General features: G+C 36.3%; 1 protein-coding gene across 5 annotated transcripts in view; it reads right to left on the reverse strand.

Moving 5' to 3' along the window:
- Positions 1-8,665: 8,665 nt before the first annotated feature.
- Positions 8,666-18,055, reverse strand: part of DPYD (dihydropyrimidine dehydrogenase) — an 879,000-nt gene continuing 869,610 nt past the window's right edge. For all 5 annotated transcript variants that reach the window (XM_057500453.1, XM_036883856.2, XM_036883855.2 and 2 more), the window contains 2 exons: positions 12,934-13,074; positions 8,666-10,126 (listed from right to left, as the gene is read on the reverse strand). In XM_057500453.1, the coding sequence (XP_057356436.1) occupies positions 9,953-10,126; positions 12,934-13,074 (315 nt within the window). In that variant the 3' untranslated portion in view covers positions 8,666-9,952. The remainder of the gene's footprint in view (positions 10,127-12,933; positions 13,075-18,055) is intronic.

An 18,055-nucleotide genomic window follows, 5' to 3' on the forward strand; every position in this document is an offset into this window, starting at 1 on the left:
GCTATCAGTTATCTCCGTTCTTCTCTGTTCTACTTCTGTTTACAACTGAGAAAACAGATTTAGATTCTTAAGGACCTTCCACAAGAAGACACAGCTACAAGGCAGAGCCAGGACCCAAACCCAGGGAGCCTGATTCCATAATCTGCACCTCAGCCAGATACCACATCACCTTTCTACAAGGTGCAGTTTACCTGCTGGATGTCCTCTGTGAAGCATCCTTTGTCTTTGCCAGATGGATTTAGGATGCCTTTAGTGGTATTTCCATTACAGCACATTCGACATTTTATTAGAAGTATATAATACTGTGTAATTCTAGTGTTTTCCTACTGCTTTGCACAGTACCTTGTATCTACTGATTCTTAATAAATATGTGTTGTTGTTCTCAACTCTATCGCTACTTCTTTCTTGAATCCATCCCCTCCTCCCTAACCCCACCAGTGCTGCCTTATTAGTTCAGGCTCTCAAAATTTCTTGCTTGAGTAGATGTAACGGCACCCCAATTAGACTTTGTGCTACCATAAACCTCACCATACCCATGATATGAGTTACCCTTATTAAGTTTCTGTTCTGTGCAAGCAAAACAATCTAGTTTCCTAGCTGATAAAATTGATCCAAAAGCTAAATGTACATATACATTTAAACCTAATAATTTCATGATAATTTGGATAATCTGGCCCCCTGAAAATCCTTAATAATTATTATTTATGAATGTAGAACTTGTGCTATTTAAACAATAGTGAGGAAGAGTATTGACTTGTGAACACCTCTTGACTGAGTGTAAAAATGTTGACTTAATACTAGTATTCAAAGTATGGTTTTCTTTACTGTCACTATACCAAAAGCCATCTGAAATTTTCAGCTCTCTGAGAAATTCCATATGGGTCTGTTTATGATCATGATCATCTTCTTTAAGGAAGATATCTAGTTCTGAACTCTCTGAAATTGATAATCATTCACTCATTAAAACATCACTTGACACAGAAATTAATAAACTTCATTTCCTAAGTAAATAAATCCTTTACAATGCATCAAGATTAAGAGTACTTCATTTTCATTTTGCCTCAGCATGAGCATGGAACTTGTAGGCTAAATTTTATTAACTGCTCAATTACACAACCTGGTTAGGGCCAGGCAGCTTCAAAATTTTCTATTTGCTATAATTCTTTTAGATTTTTTTTTTATCCAGTGCACCTTACTCAAAATTTGGATTCTGAAATCATACTGCTTTAGTTTTTAATACCTTGGTGACCAATGAGGTTAAGCACCTTTTTATACATTTATTGATCATCTGAATATCCTTTTTTGTGTAGCATCTAGTATGTCTCTTGCCCATTTACTTTATTGGTGGTCTTTTCACTATTGATTTGTAGGAGTCACTTTTATACTTTGTACATGAGTCCTTTGTCAGGTATACATGTTGAAAATGTATTTTCACTCTTGGTGACTTGTTTTCTTTACTCTCTTAATGGTCTTTTGATGAAAAGAAACTCCTAATTGCACCAACTTTTTCCTTCATGATTAGTGTTTCTGTTTCTTGTTTATGAACTATTTATCACTCTACACCTATCAGATGGTTACAAGAACTTTTCCCCAACAGCGTGTTAACAACGATGTGGAGCAACTCGAATTCTGCTGGTGAAGTGTCAGTGACTATAATCATTTTGTAAAACATTGGAAGCACAAATAAAATTAAATACACACAATTTCCATTATTCAGCAATCATATTTTTGGTTATTTACCAATGGAAACACATACATTAAGGCACCCAAAGACACACACAAGAATCTTCATAGCAGCATTATTTGTAGAGTAAGAAAGACTATCAACAAACTGTATTACCTTCAATAGTAACTTAGATATAAAATGATAACATATCCAGGCACTGGAATACTATACAGCAATGAAAATTACCAAATTACAATTATATACAATGATATAAATGACTCTCCCAAGGATAATCTGAGTGACAGGAACCAGTCATTTAAAAAAATACATACTGAATGGTTCCATTCATGTAATGTTCAAAAATAGTTCAAACTCATTTTGGAAGTGTTTACTCCTGGGAGGAAAGAAAGGAGGCCCAAGGAGGGTTTCTGGGCTGCAGAGAAATTTTTTGATTTGGGTGGTGGTTAAATCAATGTTTTGTTTTTGTCCTTGTGTGATAAGCTGAAACTTAGAACTTACACACTTTTCTGTATGTGTTATATATTAATAAAAGAAGTTTTTAAAAACTAAAGTCAACATGACAAAAATCATATTAAATTTCCTCTTGAAAAATATTTGACTCCACATTTTAATATGTCTTATTTTCCACATCAGGGTAATCTGCTATTTCTTGGACACAAATAAATGCTGAGTTTTAGTTCTAAGGTCATGTAAGTAGCTACTTTAGACATTTTTTCTTCATGTTTTAGGTACTACATGCTAGAAATACAGAACTGTATGGACCTTAAAATCACCTTCAAATTCCCTAATAAAGAGCTGAAATAGGGCCGTGAGAATATAAGTTGGTATGGGAACACTTCTTATTTGAGAGGTAGAAATGGTAGGAGGTATTGTCAAAGGATGGGAGGAATGAAGTGGGACAGGTTGTAATTGATTTTTTTGGTTGTCAATTCATCATATATTCACCCAGATTTGGAAACAGCAGGGACAATGATGAAAGATAGGAGCCCACAGAAGGCTCTTGATCTTTGCAGAATGTATTGAGTTTCCTATTGCTGCCATAACAATTCATCATAAACTGAGTGACTTAATGCAACACAAATATTTATTATCTCACAGTTCTGGAAGTCAGAGTCTAAAAAAGTGTCTCATTAGGTTAAAATCAAGTTAAGGCAGAGATATTTTCCATTCTAGAGTCTCTTGGGGACAATCTATTTCTTGCTTTTTCCAGCTTTCTAGAGGCTGCTCACATTCCTTGGCTTGCCTTTTCCATTTTCAAAGCCATTAACGACCAGGTGAGTATTTCTCAATTGCATTGTTCTGACACCCTTTCTCTTCTGCCTCCCTCTTCCTCATATAAGAACTCTTGTAAGATTACATTCAGCCCACAGATGTTGTCTAGGATAATCTCCCTGTTTTAAGGTCAGGTGATTATCAACTTTAATTCAGTCTGTATATTTGTTTGCCCCTTGCCGTGTAGCATAATATGTTTACAGTATTAAGCATTAGGACATGAGCAACTTGGGAAGGAGATGTTATTTTGCCTACCACACAATAATAAGTTATTATTTGATATGATACAAAAAAAGATGACATGAACTTTGGGCTCCATTGGTGACGTGTGGAGCCTGAAAATAAAGCCACAGAAAGCAGAACAGAGAGATAAAGGGAAATAGTTCTGATGATGCCACTGTTTGAAACCCTGCATCCAATAAAAGCTTCAGTGAGATCTACCCCTGGGCTTTTTACTTGTGTAAGTCAATGAAATTCTTCTTTCTTTTCGTTTTGAATTGGGTTTTCTTTTCGTTGAAATCAAACATCCTGAGTAATAAAGGGCAGAAAAGAAAGTAAGAGTTCATTATAATTCTAATTATCAATCCTGAAAGACTGGGAGAAGGCTAAAGCTATCATATGTGAAGAAGGAGGAGAATATATAAACTAAGGAGGAGCTAGAATTGATGTGAGGCATATGGAGTTAGGGCTTGTATTTGAATATCCGTTGTCCAATAAGCACTCTGATACATAAGTTTGTGTTTGCAATTCAGGGAAATGGGATGACACAAATGGATTTTGGTCTCCAATCATTTTCCTCTTATCTTCCATGTAGATGTTTTATCTGTGGTGTTCTGGGTTTGCTTGTTCCTTGGACTCAGATATAGCAGAAGAAAACATAAAGCTACAATATTCTTGTCTTTAGGAAACCAAAAGTTTTTATTTTGAGTGTTGGCTCAGAATAAATTGCAATAGGAAGCATTGTCATCGGCCATAATTATTGGTAAGACTTTGGGTAAAAATTGCTTATACTCTTAGTTTCAAAAAAAAAAATCATGATTAGCTTCCTATAGTTCTGTCCCAAATTCCTAATCCCTCCCTCCTCCACTAATTCAAAAGAGTCTCTTTTAAAATAGAGGAAATAAACGTTTGACTTTCTCACCTAAAGATAAATTAGATTGAAAGGTTCTTATACTTCCAACAAATACATGCACTTACCATTTTCAGTAATCTTAAATCTTTACACATCTTTATGCACACTTATATATGTGTATATGTTTTTGTGCATATGCTTATATATATAATAATGTATATAAATACTTGACATTTTATCTTTGACCAAATACCTAGGTTCCATGGAGATGGATACCACAGAAAGAAAGATGAATAAGCTAGCACTGTTAACAGGCTGGTAGATCTCATTTTCAATAAAAACACATAAAGGAAAATTATTGGTTAGAGAGGAGGTTTGGGCCCATGTGTTGACTGATGCAAGTCTTCAAAAACTGCCGGCAGTATATAAACTTGAATTTGTCAGTAGTAGTGGAATAAAGAAGGCAGGGACACAGAAAGGAGCATGCAGGAGGCTCTTGGTGCTTGTGGAACATAGCATATGGAAAGCACTTTGTAAATTCTGTAAATAAATAACTGCATGGATACATTAATCAATATGACTCACTACAATAGACTATTTACCAATGACAGAATGACCTGGCTTTTTTTTTTATAGCACAGCAGTTTATAGTGCATATGAGAACATAAATATGAATACAATGATAGCCAATATCAGAGTTTATAAATTCTCTAGATCAGTTAATGAAGGGCTAACTCACTCAAAGGGACAGTCATGCATGTTTCCAACCTAAATGAGACAACTCAGTTTGAAGATGCCATCTGTAATTTTAAAAGTTTAAGCAGAAAATCCATATTAATTAATAAGAGAGGTACCACATTAATTTGTGTTATCATATTAATTAATAAAGGAGAGACTGCATGAACTTCCCAGAATCCTTAAGGCTCCGTTCCAAATTTTCACTCTGCAGGCAGTTTCCTGAATAGCATGCATCTGTGGCTAAGAGGAAAAGTTACAGCTCCGGGTAGATAATACTGTGTCTAATGGCTTTTCTGTTAATTGAATTAACTTCATAGGATAGAAGTAGATCAGATCCTACCAGGTAATAAGCTCATTACTAAGGGCAGTATCTTAACCCTTTTAGAAAATATTTATAACATGATTTCTTCAGATCATTTTCTGGTATCCCAAGACTACCAAAGTAAATAGTGCATCTCCAAATATCCATATCATAGAAAAATATATAATAACTCCTGAGCAAAATTATCTGGAAGAGAGGATGTGTTGCCAATGGGTTTCAGCCCTGGGCAAGTTCACTATAGATACAATGTGACCAAAGAAATGACAGTAGAATATTCTTGGGGTGAAAGGGTTATACCCAACTTTATTTCCACGGTGGCAGGTCAATCACTAGAATACCATCCACTCAGAGTGAGTCTGCATGCAGCAAGCCAGTCTCTGCCTCTGGGCCTCTCTGCCCCTGCCTGCAGCCGACTCAGTCTCTGTCCTTGGTGCTGCCAGCACTCCAATCTCATCTCTGCTCTACTGCAGCCTTGTAGCTGTGCCACTGTTTCGTCCAGAGCCCTGGGCAGGGCTCTTTATATAGAGTCAATAACCACACATTGCCCACATAGGTGTAGCGAGCTAGCCAACCAGAGCCAGGTGAGAATCCTGGCCACAGGAACCTTCACTTTATCCACAGAGGGCATTGCCTGAAAGTCAATAAGCTGAGCTTCATTTATAAATATGATACCAATTAAATATAATCAATTTATGTAAGGCATTGTTTGCTTGTCTTTGAATTCCCCCTTAAAAAATAAAAAGAAATAAAATGTGTTCAACCCAGCTCATAGAATTGAGAAAGTAAAATGAGATAATTATGCATGTGCATAATTATAATATAAATATGTATGTTGTTTTATTACTGGAATAGAAGTCCAGCTTGGAGGTACTGATGTACAAGTATCATCTGTCTAGAAGGGATGACTGCAATCCCCATAGTGGGAGGGAGTAAGAAATCTCAAGAACACCTTGGAGACTGCTTCTAGTCCTCAGTTCTATGGATTTTAGGCATTGATTGCTATTACCCTACTTCAGTTTATCTTTGTGATAATTTGAATAACTCAGGCTATTTTCAACCTCAGGGCCTTTGCACTTGCTGTTTCCACTTCTGGAACACAATCTTACCTATTCTTTATGTGTTTGGCTCCTGCACACCCTATGAAGATCAAGAGTTCTCCTCATCTCTACTACATGCCCTTGTTGTTACCGTCAAAGTACTTACCGTGATTGACAGTTTACTTGCTTTCTGTGTCTTCTGCTGAGGCATAAGCTCTGTAAGGCAGGAGCTGTGTCTTTCTTGATTATAATTGAATCACCACCAACCAGCAAGTGCTCAGCATTTTAAGGGAAGTATTTAAGTGTGTTTGAATGAATGAGTGATGAATAAAACAGATTCTAATTCCTTGAGGGATTTATAGATGATTCAAACATGTCTCTCTCTCTGCCTTACCTCCCAACATATGTTCATTTTGTTCTAGCTAATTCCAAGTTCTTATAGTTTTCAGAATATTCTAGACTTTTCACATTTCTGGGCTTTTCTTCTTGTCTTTACTGCTTGAGATGCCCTTTCATTACCTATTTAAGACATTCCTTTATGAGCTAAAAATGTGGCTTCATTTATCATCTTGTCAAAGGAGTAGGCTCTAGATGTCCCTTCTCTTAAGATTGTTTTCCTAGCACTCATCACACGTGCTGTTAACGGTTATGTGCCCATTTCCCCTGTTGATTATAAGCAGCTGGTATTTAGGGAATCTTCATAATTTGAGTTCATACCCTCAGCCCTTAGCCCAGTGCTTGGTATGTGATGGTGGTTTGATAGATATTTGTAAAATGAGTGATCGGCTGGCTGAAGAGAAGAGGGAAAGCAGATGGTATATTAGACATAACCAACATACCTAGAAACACACCTGATTTCCTCTGTGACTTGTAACAAGTTTCTCTGTGACTTCTAACAAGTTACTTAGACTCTTTAAGCACCAATATCCTCATAGGAAAAAGCAACAGAACATACCTTAATCATTTTAATATTAAAATAATATATTTTATATTGGTGAGGGATCTCCAGAAAAACAGAACCAATAGTGTGTATGTGTATATGTGTGTTTGTGTGTGTGTGTGTGTGTGCGTGCACTTGTGTGTGTGTGTGTGTGTGTGTGCATGAAGAGATTTATTTTAAAGAGTTGGCTCACGTCATTGTGGAAAAGTCTGACAGGGGAGTATGGCCAGCAGAAGAGAGGTTATAGTTCATGTCCAAAGACAGTCTGTTGTAGAATCAGAAAGAGACAATGTTACAGAGGATGTCCAGAGGCCATCTGCTACAGAATTTTATCTTGCTTGAGGGAAGATACACTTCCGTTTTATTTGGGCCTTCAACTAATTGGATGAGGCCCACCTCACTATGGAGAGCAATCTGATTAACTCAGGGTCTAGTGACTTGAATGGAAATCTCTCATCCAAAAACACCTCACAGAAACATCTAGAGTATTCCTTGGCCAAGTATCCAGGCACTGGCCCAGTGAAGTTGATACATAAAATTAACCGGCATACATGTAGAACAGTTAGTGCAGCTTCTTAGACATAGGAAACACTCACAAGACTCCTTGGTCTGATCCTGTCTTCCCTCATATCTGAAGGTCAGGAACCATGAGAATGTGGGTGTTGTGGTTAACAACATGTTGCTGGATGAAATAATGTGATTTTAATTTTTCCTCTATTCTGAGTCTCTGTAAGCAAAATTGAAGTATGTTTCCTATAAACTACATGGATAAGAAATGCTTCTTAGTGTAAAGCAGTAAGTGGATACAATAGAAAGATATATGGGGAATATACTAATATAAAATCATGGATCACCATGGCCTAGCTCAAGGCCTGATCACCCCAAAGTAGTTCAAGAAAAGAGCTAACTTGCTGTGAGCTAATCCACTCTTCCTCAGAGGAGGATGCAAAGGTCATAAACTACTACTTTCTTCAATCTCTATTAAGGGAATTTCTCCCTGGCAGCCTTGAAGAAGACTCAGATATATATGCATAGGCTGTATTTTCATGAAGTTCTCAGAGTAAAAACTTCTCATCAGATTAAAGTAAAAGGTAATACATTATGGTGGCATCAACATGGCCTTGGCAAATTTCTTTTCTGGACAACTTTAACTGTTTGCTAAGCTGTTACCATGTCTGAAAGGTAAACTGTCTCGACCATGACAGAGCAAAAATGGAGTCAGTTTATATGAGTCCTTAATATTTCACAATGAACTTAAGAAGCATGGATGTTTCTTAAAGTAAAGACGCTCTTTCAGTGGTGGGCTGCCATTTCCCATGCCTCTTGCCCCAGGGTCACTGTAAGAAGCCAGGCCTATGGCCAGCAAAAGATGCACTTTGGCAGAATAGAGTTGAATTCAACTGGGAAACCTGGGTAAGAAGGACAGAACATGAAGCATTTGAATGACTACACTGCCATCACCCTCGGTAGATCTGAACTAGCATTGTGTATCCATGTGGATGGAATTCACTGTAGAATTAACCAAAAACTGCTCCACCTCAAAACCTAAATGGCTGACTTGCGATTGTATTTGCAAAAATGGCAGCAAAAGACCATGTTGTTCAAATTCCCTTATGAAATTTTATTTGATATTACTCAGTTATACAGATTTTGTAGTAAATGTGATTTTCTAAAAGTGCATAATCAAACATTTTACTTTTCTAGATTATGCATTTGTCAGGAACATGCCACAGGGTATTATTTAAAGATTTACTACTTATGGATTCATATAAAAATATGTCACAAAGAAGAGATACATTAATTCACATGATGCTATTTGCTGATTTGAAAATAGAGAAATACAAAAATATTATTTGGCAATAACAGAATATTTTTTAAAATTTCATTACTTTTGATATTGAATATAAACACTAAAATAGAGAGTAATCAAACTGCTTTTGCACATTTAATATACATTACCAATACTATATTTTTCATTCTTGATTAATGAAGCACATGACCCACGGCTGTATAATTTGGGCTTTGTTCAAACATTAATTGCTATAATCATGAAGGTTACTATTAGAGGCAGAGAGAGCAGATCTGTGCATAGCACAAAGATGGCTTTAACCAGAGCTCCATCCTAACAGCTTATTTTGTTGGAAACACAGTTTAAATATTTGAAGAAGAATATCATGGTGTATCATTGGTAGAGTTTAGACACCCATCTCAGGCATGAGTGGTGCATAGCACAGAGTGACATCAGTGGCCACTTATACTCTCCATGTCAGTATCTGGCACTTGAAAAAGAAGCTGTTTCAGTAAAGGCACCTTAAAGAAGTTTGGTAAACACTTTTTGGTTTTCTTTGCTTCCATAGTAAATCATTATTCAACTTTCTTCATTTGTGCTTTATGGGGCTAATTACATTTGCTTAGAAACAGTGTTAGAATTAAATGCATTTTTAAATGATCAAATGCTTACTTGGAAACATTTTCTTGTAGTTTAAATTACACTTTGTTCAAAAATACTTCATTTTGCTTACAGTTAGAAATCAAAGACAGAGCACAACAGAGGGAAATTTGGTAACTGTTGCATTAATTGCCAGACAAAGTTAATATTTTTCACAATGGACAACTGATGGTGAACATCCAATTAACCACTACACAGTTATTTACCAACCATCCTCAGAAAATAATTATTCTATTATATGACCATTAATTGAATGGTCACTGGCAGTAGACTTTTTTTAATTTAGAAATTTCTTTAGCAATTATATGTGTATGTTTAAGGAATTAGGTGCTTGCTTGCTTTAATTCAGAAACAACTGAACATAATAATCACAATTAAAAAGATCAGCACATGTAGGTGACCTCAAAGTTCACAGCAACTGTTTCACAAATCACCTTAACACACCAGATTATTGGCAGCCAAGGGCAAGCCTCTCCTTGGCTCATAAGGTGTTGTCCTGGAAGCCATTTTGATGCAATCAATAATAGGGCAGACGCTGAGACACAGAGCACAGCCTGTGCAAGTGTCAGTAATGGTGGGCAGGTGGGTTTCGGGATCAAACTGGATAGCCTGCAAACAGAAATAAGGAGTATTACTGTCACTTCCACAAAGGTCAAGAATGCCCCCATTTTAGCAGTGACATTTTTCTCCATGGCAGCAGAGCTGCGCCTGGGCAGGAGCATGACCAGTGCTCTGCTGTGGCTGTAGCAACAGCTGAGCTGCCAAAGAGAAGGGAAAAAAGAAAGAAAAGAAAGAAATTCTTTTCAATTAGAAACACAATGTTTAAAATTCCTCAGACGCATTTTTCTTGTGTTGTGTGGGGAAAATACGTCATGACACAGTAACTGTAGTTTCCTTTGTTCTGAGCAGAGCTCAGGTCCTTCCACCTCCAGGAAGGGACGCCTGTTTCCTGAGGTTGGGGGAGCCTCGCACACATCCTCCTGCCCCTCCGCACACTCCTTGTTGTCCACAGTGGAGAAGAATTATCTTCAGATGGGGCAATGAATGCAGTTGCATGGATTTCAAATTACATGGTTTATGTGGATTTCAATATATATGTGTAGTTTTTATAAGAAAGCAGTAGAAAAAAATTAGCTTAAGAGCCTGCTTTGAGGTTTGAGAGTTTCCGAGACAATTATAGCAATGTCCCACCACAAAGGGAGAAAATCAGGGACACGTGGCTTCATCTGAGCCTGACATGACTCAGCTGTGAGAACCAGGGCATGACCTTCCTGCTCTGAAACTGCTCAGGGATTGGAGAAACTCCACAGTTTATTCCTTCCTATCTCCTTCCCTTCCCCACTTCTTCCTGCCTTTTCTTTTTTCAACATGAAGTAATCTATAATAAGCGATAAAAATACCTAATGTGAAATTTACAACTGAGATTTTTTTAAGTCATGATGTTTATTTTCTCATTAATGAGAAATGTTTCAACAACAGGAACAACATACAAAAATTTCCAGCTGGGGGGACTTCAGGGCAGCTGTGTGGGGGCAGAGGGAACTTAGGGGACTTAACTGGAAGTCTTACTTGCAGAACAAGTACAGTGTATTTACTCAGACTGTGTATTAGTTTGGAGTGATGAAGGAGGGGCTGTGAAAATTGTGAGGGACATTAAATCCCCCAACCCCTAACATACTCCTTGAGGCCATGTCTGCAAATCTTACATTTTCAAATTACTGCATTATTCTTTTTTCTGTGTCATGTACAATGTGTTCTAATCCAATTCAAAATAATTTTTTTTGTTAAAAATCTTCCTTCACCTAATTATGCTATGTAACTATAATTCTTTCTCTTGTGTGTATAAAAATGAAAATGGTATTATTGTTATTATGTCAGACTCCTTAATATAAAAAATAAGTAAGATCTTTAAAGAAACCACCATATTATATCTGAACAAGAACTGTCGCTATGACAAACTATAAGAAGATTTGTCCACACAAATTGTTGCCAGGTTTTATAAAACAACATCTCAGATGGCTGTTGGAGTGAATAAAATCTACATCTCTTCCTTATGTAGCTTTTATAAATAGAAACCCAAGGACCAGTTGATGAAAATAATACAATACTTACGTCTTAGAAGTCTTATTTGTTAGAAATTTGCAAATGTATAAAACTTTATATTCAGTTGATTTCATCTTTTTTTTTTATCTTTTTAAGACAGACTTCTAGGTCTTTTTAAAAGGATGACTTATAAAATCTTTTTAATGCATAATTATGTTTTTTTCCTCATTGCTAAGGTTATTTTTCCTGAAGTTGTAACAATGTTAGGATTCCAAGGTGGGAATCATAACTTCTAAGATTTAAGATATTAGAACTCTAAAGCTGTGATTTTAGTGATAGGAATTCTTGACTTATCTCTGATCTGTTAATTAGAGAAAAAATGAAATGAAAGTGAACATGCTATGATTAGCATTTTCAAAATAACTGTTAAAGACACCTTTCAGCTAGAAAAAAAGTGATACACTGGGCAAAAACTTGGTATAGAGCTGATGTCGAATTAAGGAGGAGGAGATTTTTTAAAAAATTAAAATATGTCTATCTTATCTCTATTAGGTGGTCAGAAGAATATGCAAAATCCTACCATGAGCACCATGGGACCTTCCTCCAGGCTGAGTAAGGCAAATGAACTTCAATTTTTAAAAATGGGCCATTTTATCTACCTTGAAAATTCCATTAATCGTCTTAAAGGGATCTTATTTTACTTTATTATACTTCTTTACAGCTTGAGCAGTTTAATGAAAATAATATTATTCGATAGGTTTTTGCCTGAAGACAGTTGAATCCTCACTTTTTCTTCACTGTCCCATGGCAGACACTAAGCCAATGTGTGAGGAGCTGGGAGGAATCCACAGCTCTGCTCACATGGCAGGAATACAGCTGGTTGGCTTTTCCAGCTACAAAGGAATTTCTGGTCCCAACCTCCACAAGTAATTGGTGGGAAATGCTTTTTCTTTCTGACCGTAGTAAAGACCCAATCAGTGTTGAACGGCAGAGAATTCTCTTTTGGTAGAAGGAATCAAGTCATTTCTGGTAAATGGTCATTGCTTTGCCTCTGTACTGAAGCATAATGCTTCCTAATGACTTGCATTGTGTGAATTTCTCTTTTCAGTTAAATTTTTCTTCCAATTCCATGGGTGGTGAAATTATATTAAAATAATACTGTGCCCTGAATAGTGGCATAGTTAGTATAAGTTATGGATTTCCTTTAAAAATCAACTATGCCAAGGAGTGGGAGAGGACAGATATGCCCCTGCTGAGGAGCGACATTTGGCATGTCTGGTTTGCCTCTCACACTTAGCAACAGAAGATGCTTTCTGCTAAAAACACCAGAAGAAACATGCCTCACAGCATCTTAATTACAGCAGAATTCTTACCTGGTAGCCAGAGTCATTACAGGTCATGTAGCATTTACCACAGTTGATACACATTTCTTCATCGATCACAGCCACAACTTGCTCTATGTTGCTCAGTTCACCATATGTTCCAAGGTACTGCAGAGCTTTGCCGATTACATCCTAAAAGATAGGCACTGAATTACTGACAGTATTCATGTGAAAACATTACCTTGTAATAATTATTACTATCAGCCCAAATTTCCCTGTTTATATAATGTGGCACTATTTAACTTAGGAGGTTCTGGATATTGTAGTTCTCAATAGATATACTTTTCATAGTTGTAGCTTAAACATTTCTGCCTTCTGAAAGATGGGCAATATGTACATATAGATTTAGCTTTGAAACCCAAGACTTAATTAACTGCATTCAATAGGTTTTCCACTACTTATTCTAAAACAGCATTTTTGTGGACAGAAGAAAGAATGCCCTTTGCAGTGGCTGTGGCTTACTTTTCTCTCAATTTTGGACTCTGAAGGATCCAAGAGTAATGAAAAGCAACAAAGGGTAATGCATTTATACTGGAAAATTTTAGATTGCCAGGAATGAGGGGAATAAAAATGTGTAAGCTATGCATTTATATCACTGTATTTGAATTCTAGATTTCCACTCAGAAAAGTGCTTTGATAGCATACCCACCTGTCATGCTTTGAAGAATATATTTAATTATTTAAAAATTCTAATTTATGTTAATTAATTGGGTTCATTTAATAGCTAAATAAGATGCTCATTTACTTTAAAAGAACGCGGATTTTGTTCGTTCACCACGGAGTATTTTTCATGTGAATGCACACTGCTTTGTTCTTCACAGTAATTGGAAAGTGTGCTTAATATGTGAAACACAGAAGATGTTTCATCAACAATAAAAAACACTTTGTTCCACAAAACAAAACAGAAGAATGTAACAGTGCTTGTCAAATTAGTATGCGGTCAAGATTTGCTGCTTTTGCTTTTAACTTTTAACAAGAGAATCTTTTGTTTGAATTCAAGGTCCATGTTCAAGGAGGTCTGGCTCTTCCTTAAAACCATCTTCCTATATTCTCTCAGGTATTGCCTTTTCTGCTCTTCTTTTTATGACCTTGGTTATCCTTTTTTAGTTTTTTTTTCTTTTTCAGCTCTAAATGACAATATGCTCATGAGCTTTCAAACTACAAGTTTACATTAGTATATACAGCTCACTTATGCAACTCTGCAAGAGTAAGATGATAGAAAACTTACAAGAGTTCACTATTTTCTTTTCAATGCATTGAAGGTATCATTTCAACTACACTTCAGTCTGTTCACAGGTGGGCACTAGATGTCTAAATCAATATCTCTATTCTGAATTGCTCTCACAAACTCAAGATCTACATTTATCAACTGCATGATGAGTATTGTCACTAGAATATGGTATCTCAAATGCTCCACTCACTGAACTCATCAACACCACAAAACTGGATCTTCCTTCTGATTTCCTCAGGTTTGTGAACAGTGTTAGGATTTTTCCAATCACAGAGGCTTGAAATTTCAGTTATATTTAATTCCAACTTGTACTCCAATATCTCATCTGTTGCCAAGTTTTCTGAGCTCTGGATCTGCAATATCTTTTGAGTCCTCTTTCCCTGTCAACTACAATGTTTAATCATTACTAATGAACTTCCCATTTCTTCTAATGCAGATGTAAGCACCTACTTGGTAAGTCTCATCCTCAGATCCTTCCTTTCCTACTCTATCCTATGCAATGCTGTCATCTTAATCTAGGCTGTACAGCACAGACTAAATTTCTCACTACCTTACTAAAAAATCTGTTGAATTAAACACAGTCTCACATTTAAGTCTAGCATTTAAGGCTTTCTACCAATGTGTCTTTTTTGGTCTCATTTCTCGCTTATAAAATCCACATGCTTCAGTCACACTGGACACATGCTCCATACTGAACTCCCTCGGCTCCTCTGGCACCCGATGTTATGTTGAGTCCTTTGTCCAGAATACCCGACCTTTCCATATCTACTTTGCAAAATCTTACCCATCCTTCAAAGACATCCCATATGCCACCACTTTTTGCAGATTTCCTCAGTCCTTTCCTAACCAAACTGAGGAAGGGATCTCTCTCTTCCCCTTTCCCATATTCCTCATTGTCTCCTCCCTCTGTCCTTTTCTCTCTTCTGCATCCTCACTTTTGTTCCCCTTGCAAACAGCCTATAGTAGTTTTCCTATTATGTGGAACTAATGATAACAAATAACTTTTGAGTTCCAAGTATCAGGCCATGCCATGATTTTTAAGCATTCTCTCTTTTAAACACCTGCATTTTATAGATGATGAGATGCAATGAAGTAAGTGATGAAGCAGGAATTCAGACCAGAGCCACCTAACACCAAATTTTATGATCATGAGCGCTCCACTATGCTGACTCATCTGTTCTTTCTCTATTTAGCAAATTCTACTTCATGGTATAGAGAGTTTCTATATTTAGCTTCCTCCATGCAGTTCTTAGTAGGCTTTATGCATTTTTGCACCCCATGTGGTTTATCTTGCTCCTTCAGATGACTGAAACATAATGTGTACTCACATATTTATGAAAATAGATATTATAAATAAAATAAGTAGATATTTCATTTATCTATGTACCAAATATACCACATAAGTGAATAGTTATATGGGCTAATAGCTACTTGTTAATATTTATGGAACATTTTTATTAATATGAGAGCCATGAAAAGAATTGAGTACTTCTTTAAATACAAAATAATCATAGTCAAAGTATCTGGATATGTTTCAAATATTCTAATAACATTTTAAGGCAGTAAATGCATGAGGTTACTCTGGCTATAAAAGGCTACTTATATGTGATAGAAAATAAGTTTTTCAATTTGGTAAATAAACCAGTCAAAAACAGTTGTTCCATTAAACCAGATCATGGCTTGACTGAAATTACCAGTAAATAATCAGAGGTGATTAAACAAGAAACTCCCTACACAGTCATCAAGCTTATAAAGCTTATTCAGAAGAAATAATATATATCTCTAATAAATTTTATTTTAAGAATCAAGTTCACATTCTGTACACATTAAATGTGCCTTTGGCTCTATATTGGAGATTTTCTGCTGTCACTTATTAAAATATTATTGTTTAATGTCAAACTAAATAAAACAAAGTCCTTGGAGCCTCGAAAAGTTACTAGCATGTGGTGTAAAAAGTCACTCTTCATTCATCATAGTTCTTAAAGAATTATATATTTAATCTGGAAGAGGGTAAAAGAATGATGGCTATTTTAAATTATTTTGGAAAGAGTATCAAAGAAAATGAATTGCCATTCTCAGTGACCGAAAATGTAGACATTTGCTTAAAACTCAAAGCTTCCAAGTAGTACTGCCAGTTTATGAATATCCTGAGTACATGTTCCTGGAATTTGTTGTTCACTGAAGGACACACATAATCTGTAAAGCACATATGGTTAGTTAAGGCCTTCTTGGACACACATCTGTGGAGATTAGGAAACCTGCATTCATTATGCCAAGCAGGATATAGATATACAAAGGTTGAGTGATCTGCTATAGCCATTCCTGATTGGTGGAAATGTTTATGTGTGGATGTGTGTGTGGAGAAAGTGATACTAAATTCTTTAAAGGTTAAAGGATGCATTTGATTTTAAATATAAGTGTTCTCAAAATTAACATTGGAAAGGACTACAGAATTCTAGAATCACATCTTTGTCAATTAATTATTTGTTTGGGATAATCAAAAGTATTTTCAAATCCTAGATCAGTCAACATTTTTGTTAGTTATAAAGTTTAGGACCACAGAGTGAGGAACTAGAGGGCCTCCATCCTGCCCCTGCTGTATCATACTTAGTTTATTATGCTTAGAATGAGTTTGTTAGTTTTGGCCTATTCTTTATAGGTGAATGAAGTATTTTCAAGTTGTGATTGTTATCTGGCACATTAACTGTTCTTCTTAGCTTTAAGTCTTCCACACATCTGATAGGCATGGAATATTTTCTATGACACCTATAAATAAGTGCTATTCAAATGGTGGGACCAAGGATGGCGTGCTGTGGCAATCACTGCAACTTCTGTCTGAAAGAGAGCTGATATTTAAATTATTTGGTCATAGCTGCTTAATGGCTTTGCCATTTCTTTATCTGAACCATTACCAATGTTACATATTCTTATCTTTTACACCAAGTTCACTACTTGCCTAATAAACCTATCAAAATAGGAAAGGAGATTCTTTGGTTTGTACTTAACTGAATTTACGCTGACTCTTAATAAATCCTTCCTTTACTAGCACTCTCAGGTCGAAAGTTTAATGATCTTGATCAAGGTTACATGAGTGTATACACATGCCAAATTCATTAAGATGTATACTAAGAATTGTGCATTTTATGTACCTCAAAAAAAATTAATGATCTTTGTAGAATTTCACTGGGGTCACATCTCAAGCTTTCTGGTGTTCTATCTTCTCTCCACTCACGGTACCACATCCACCTTTTCCTTTTCCAAAAAGCGGGGATCCACATTGATTTTGCAGCAATATCATGCGTAAATACTTTGAAAAATGAAGCATGCAGTTTATTTCTGATACGCTATGTAACACCCTCTGTGCTAAGAGGCAGGGAGGGGGTACTGCACAGTGAGAAAAGGAAGGCTTGAGTTTAAATTCAACAGAACTCTGATAACTGAGGGCTGGGCATGAAGATGCTGAGATGGGAGGGCAAAGACAGAGCATGAGCCAGAAAATAAAGTAGTACATTGGTAGAGAAGGTGAGAGAAGCAAGTAAACCAGGAGACAGGACAGAAGCAAGTGAGAATCTGGGAACTGAAGTGGGTGAGAGAGGGTGGAGTGGGAGGGAGCTTGTCAGCGAGAGAGGCAGATGGGTGAGGTTTGCGTGTGACCAAGGTTGATTCAATACAGATTTGTGGCCTTGATCCCTGTATTCTTTCAAGCTTTAAAGTAGAAAAGTCCTTGCCAGACACTTTGGATTTAAATTCATTTGATGAAGCGAAACGTGACATGTGTTTACTACATCTTTACCTATTAGGCTTCAACTCTCAAATATGTTCTCCCTATCCTTTTAAGTTCTAAGAGCATTCTCTACAGGGAAGTGAGGAAGATAATAAGAG

This window comes from Manis pentadactyla, chromosome 4 (genome assembly GCF_030020395.1).
Source record: "Manis pentadactyla isolate mManPen7 chromosome 4, mManPen7.hap1, whole genome shotgun sequence".
Taxonomy (NCBI): Eukaryota; Metazoa; Chordata; class Mammalia; order Pholidota; family Manidae; genus Manis; species Manis pentadactyla.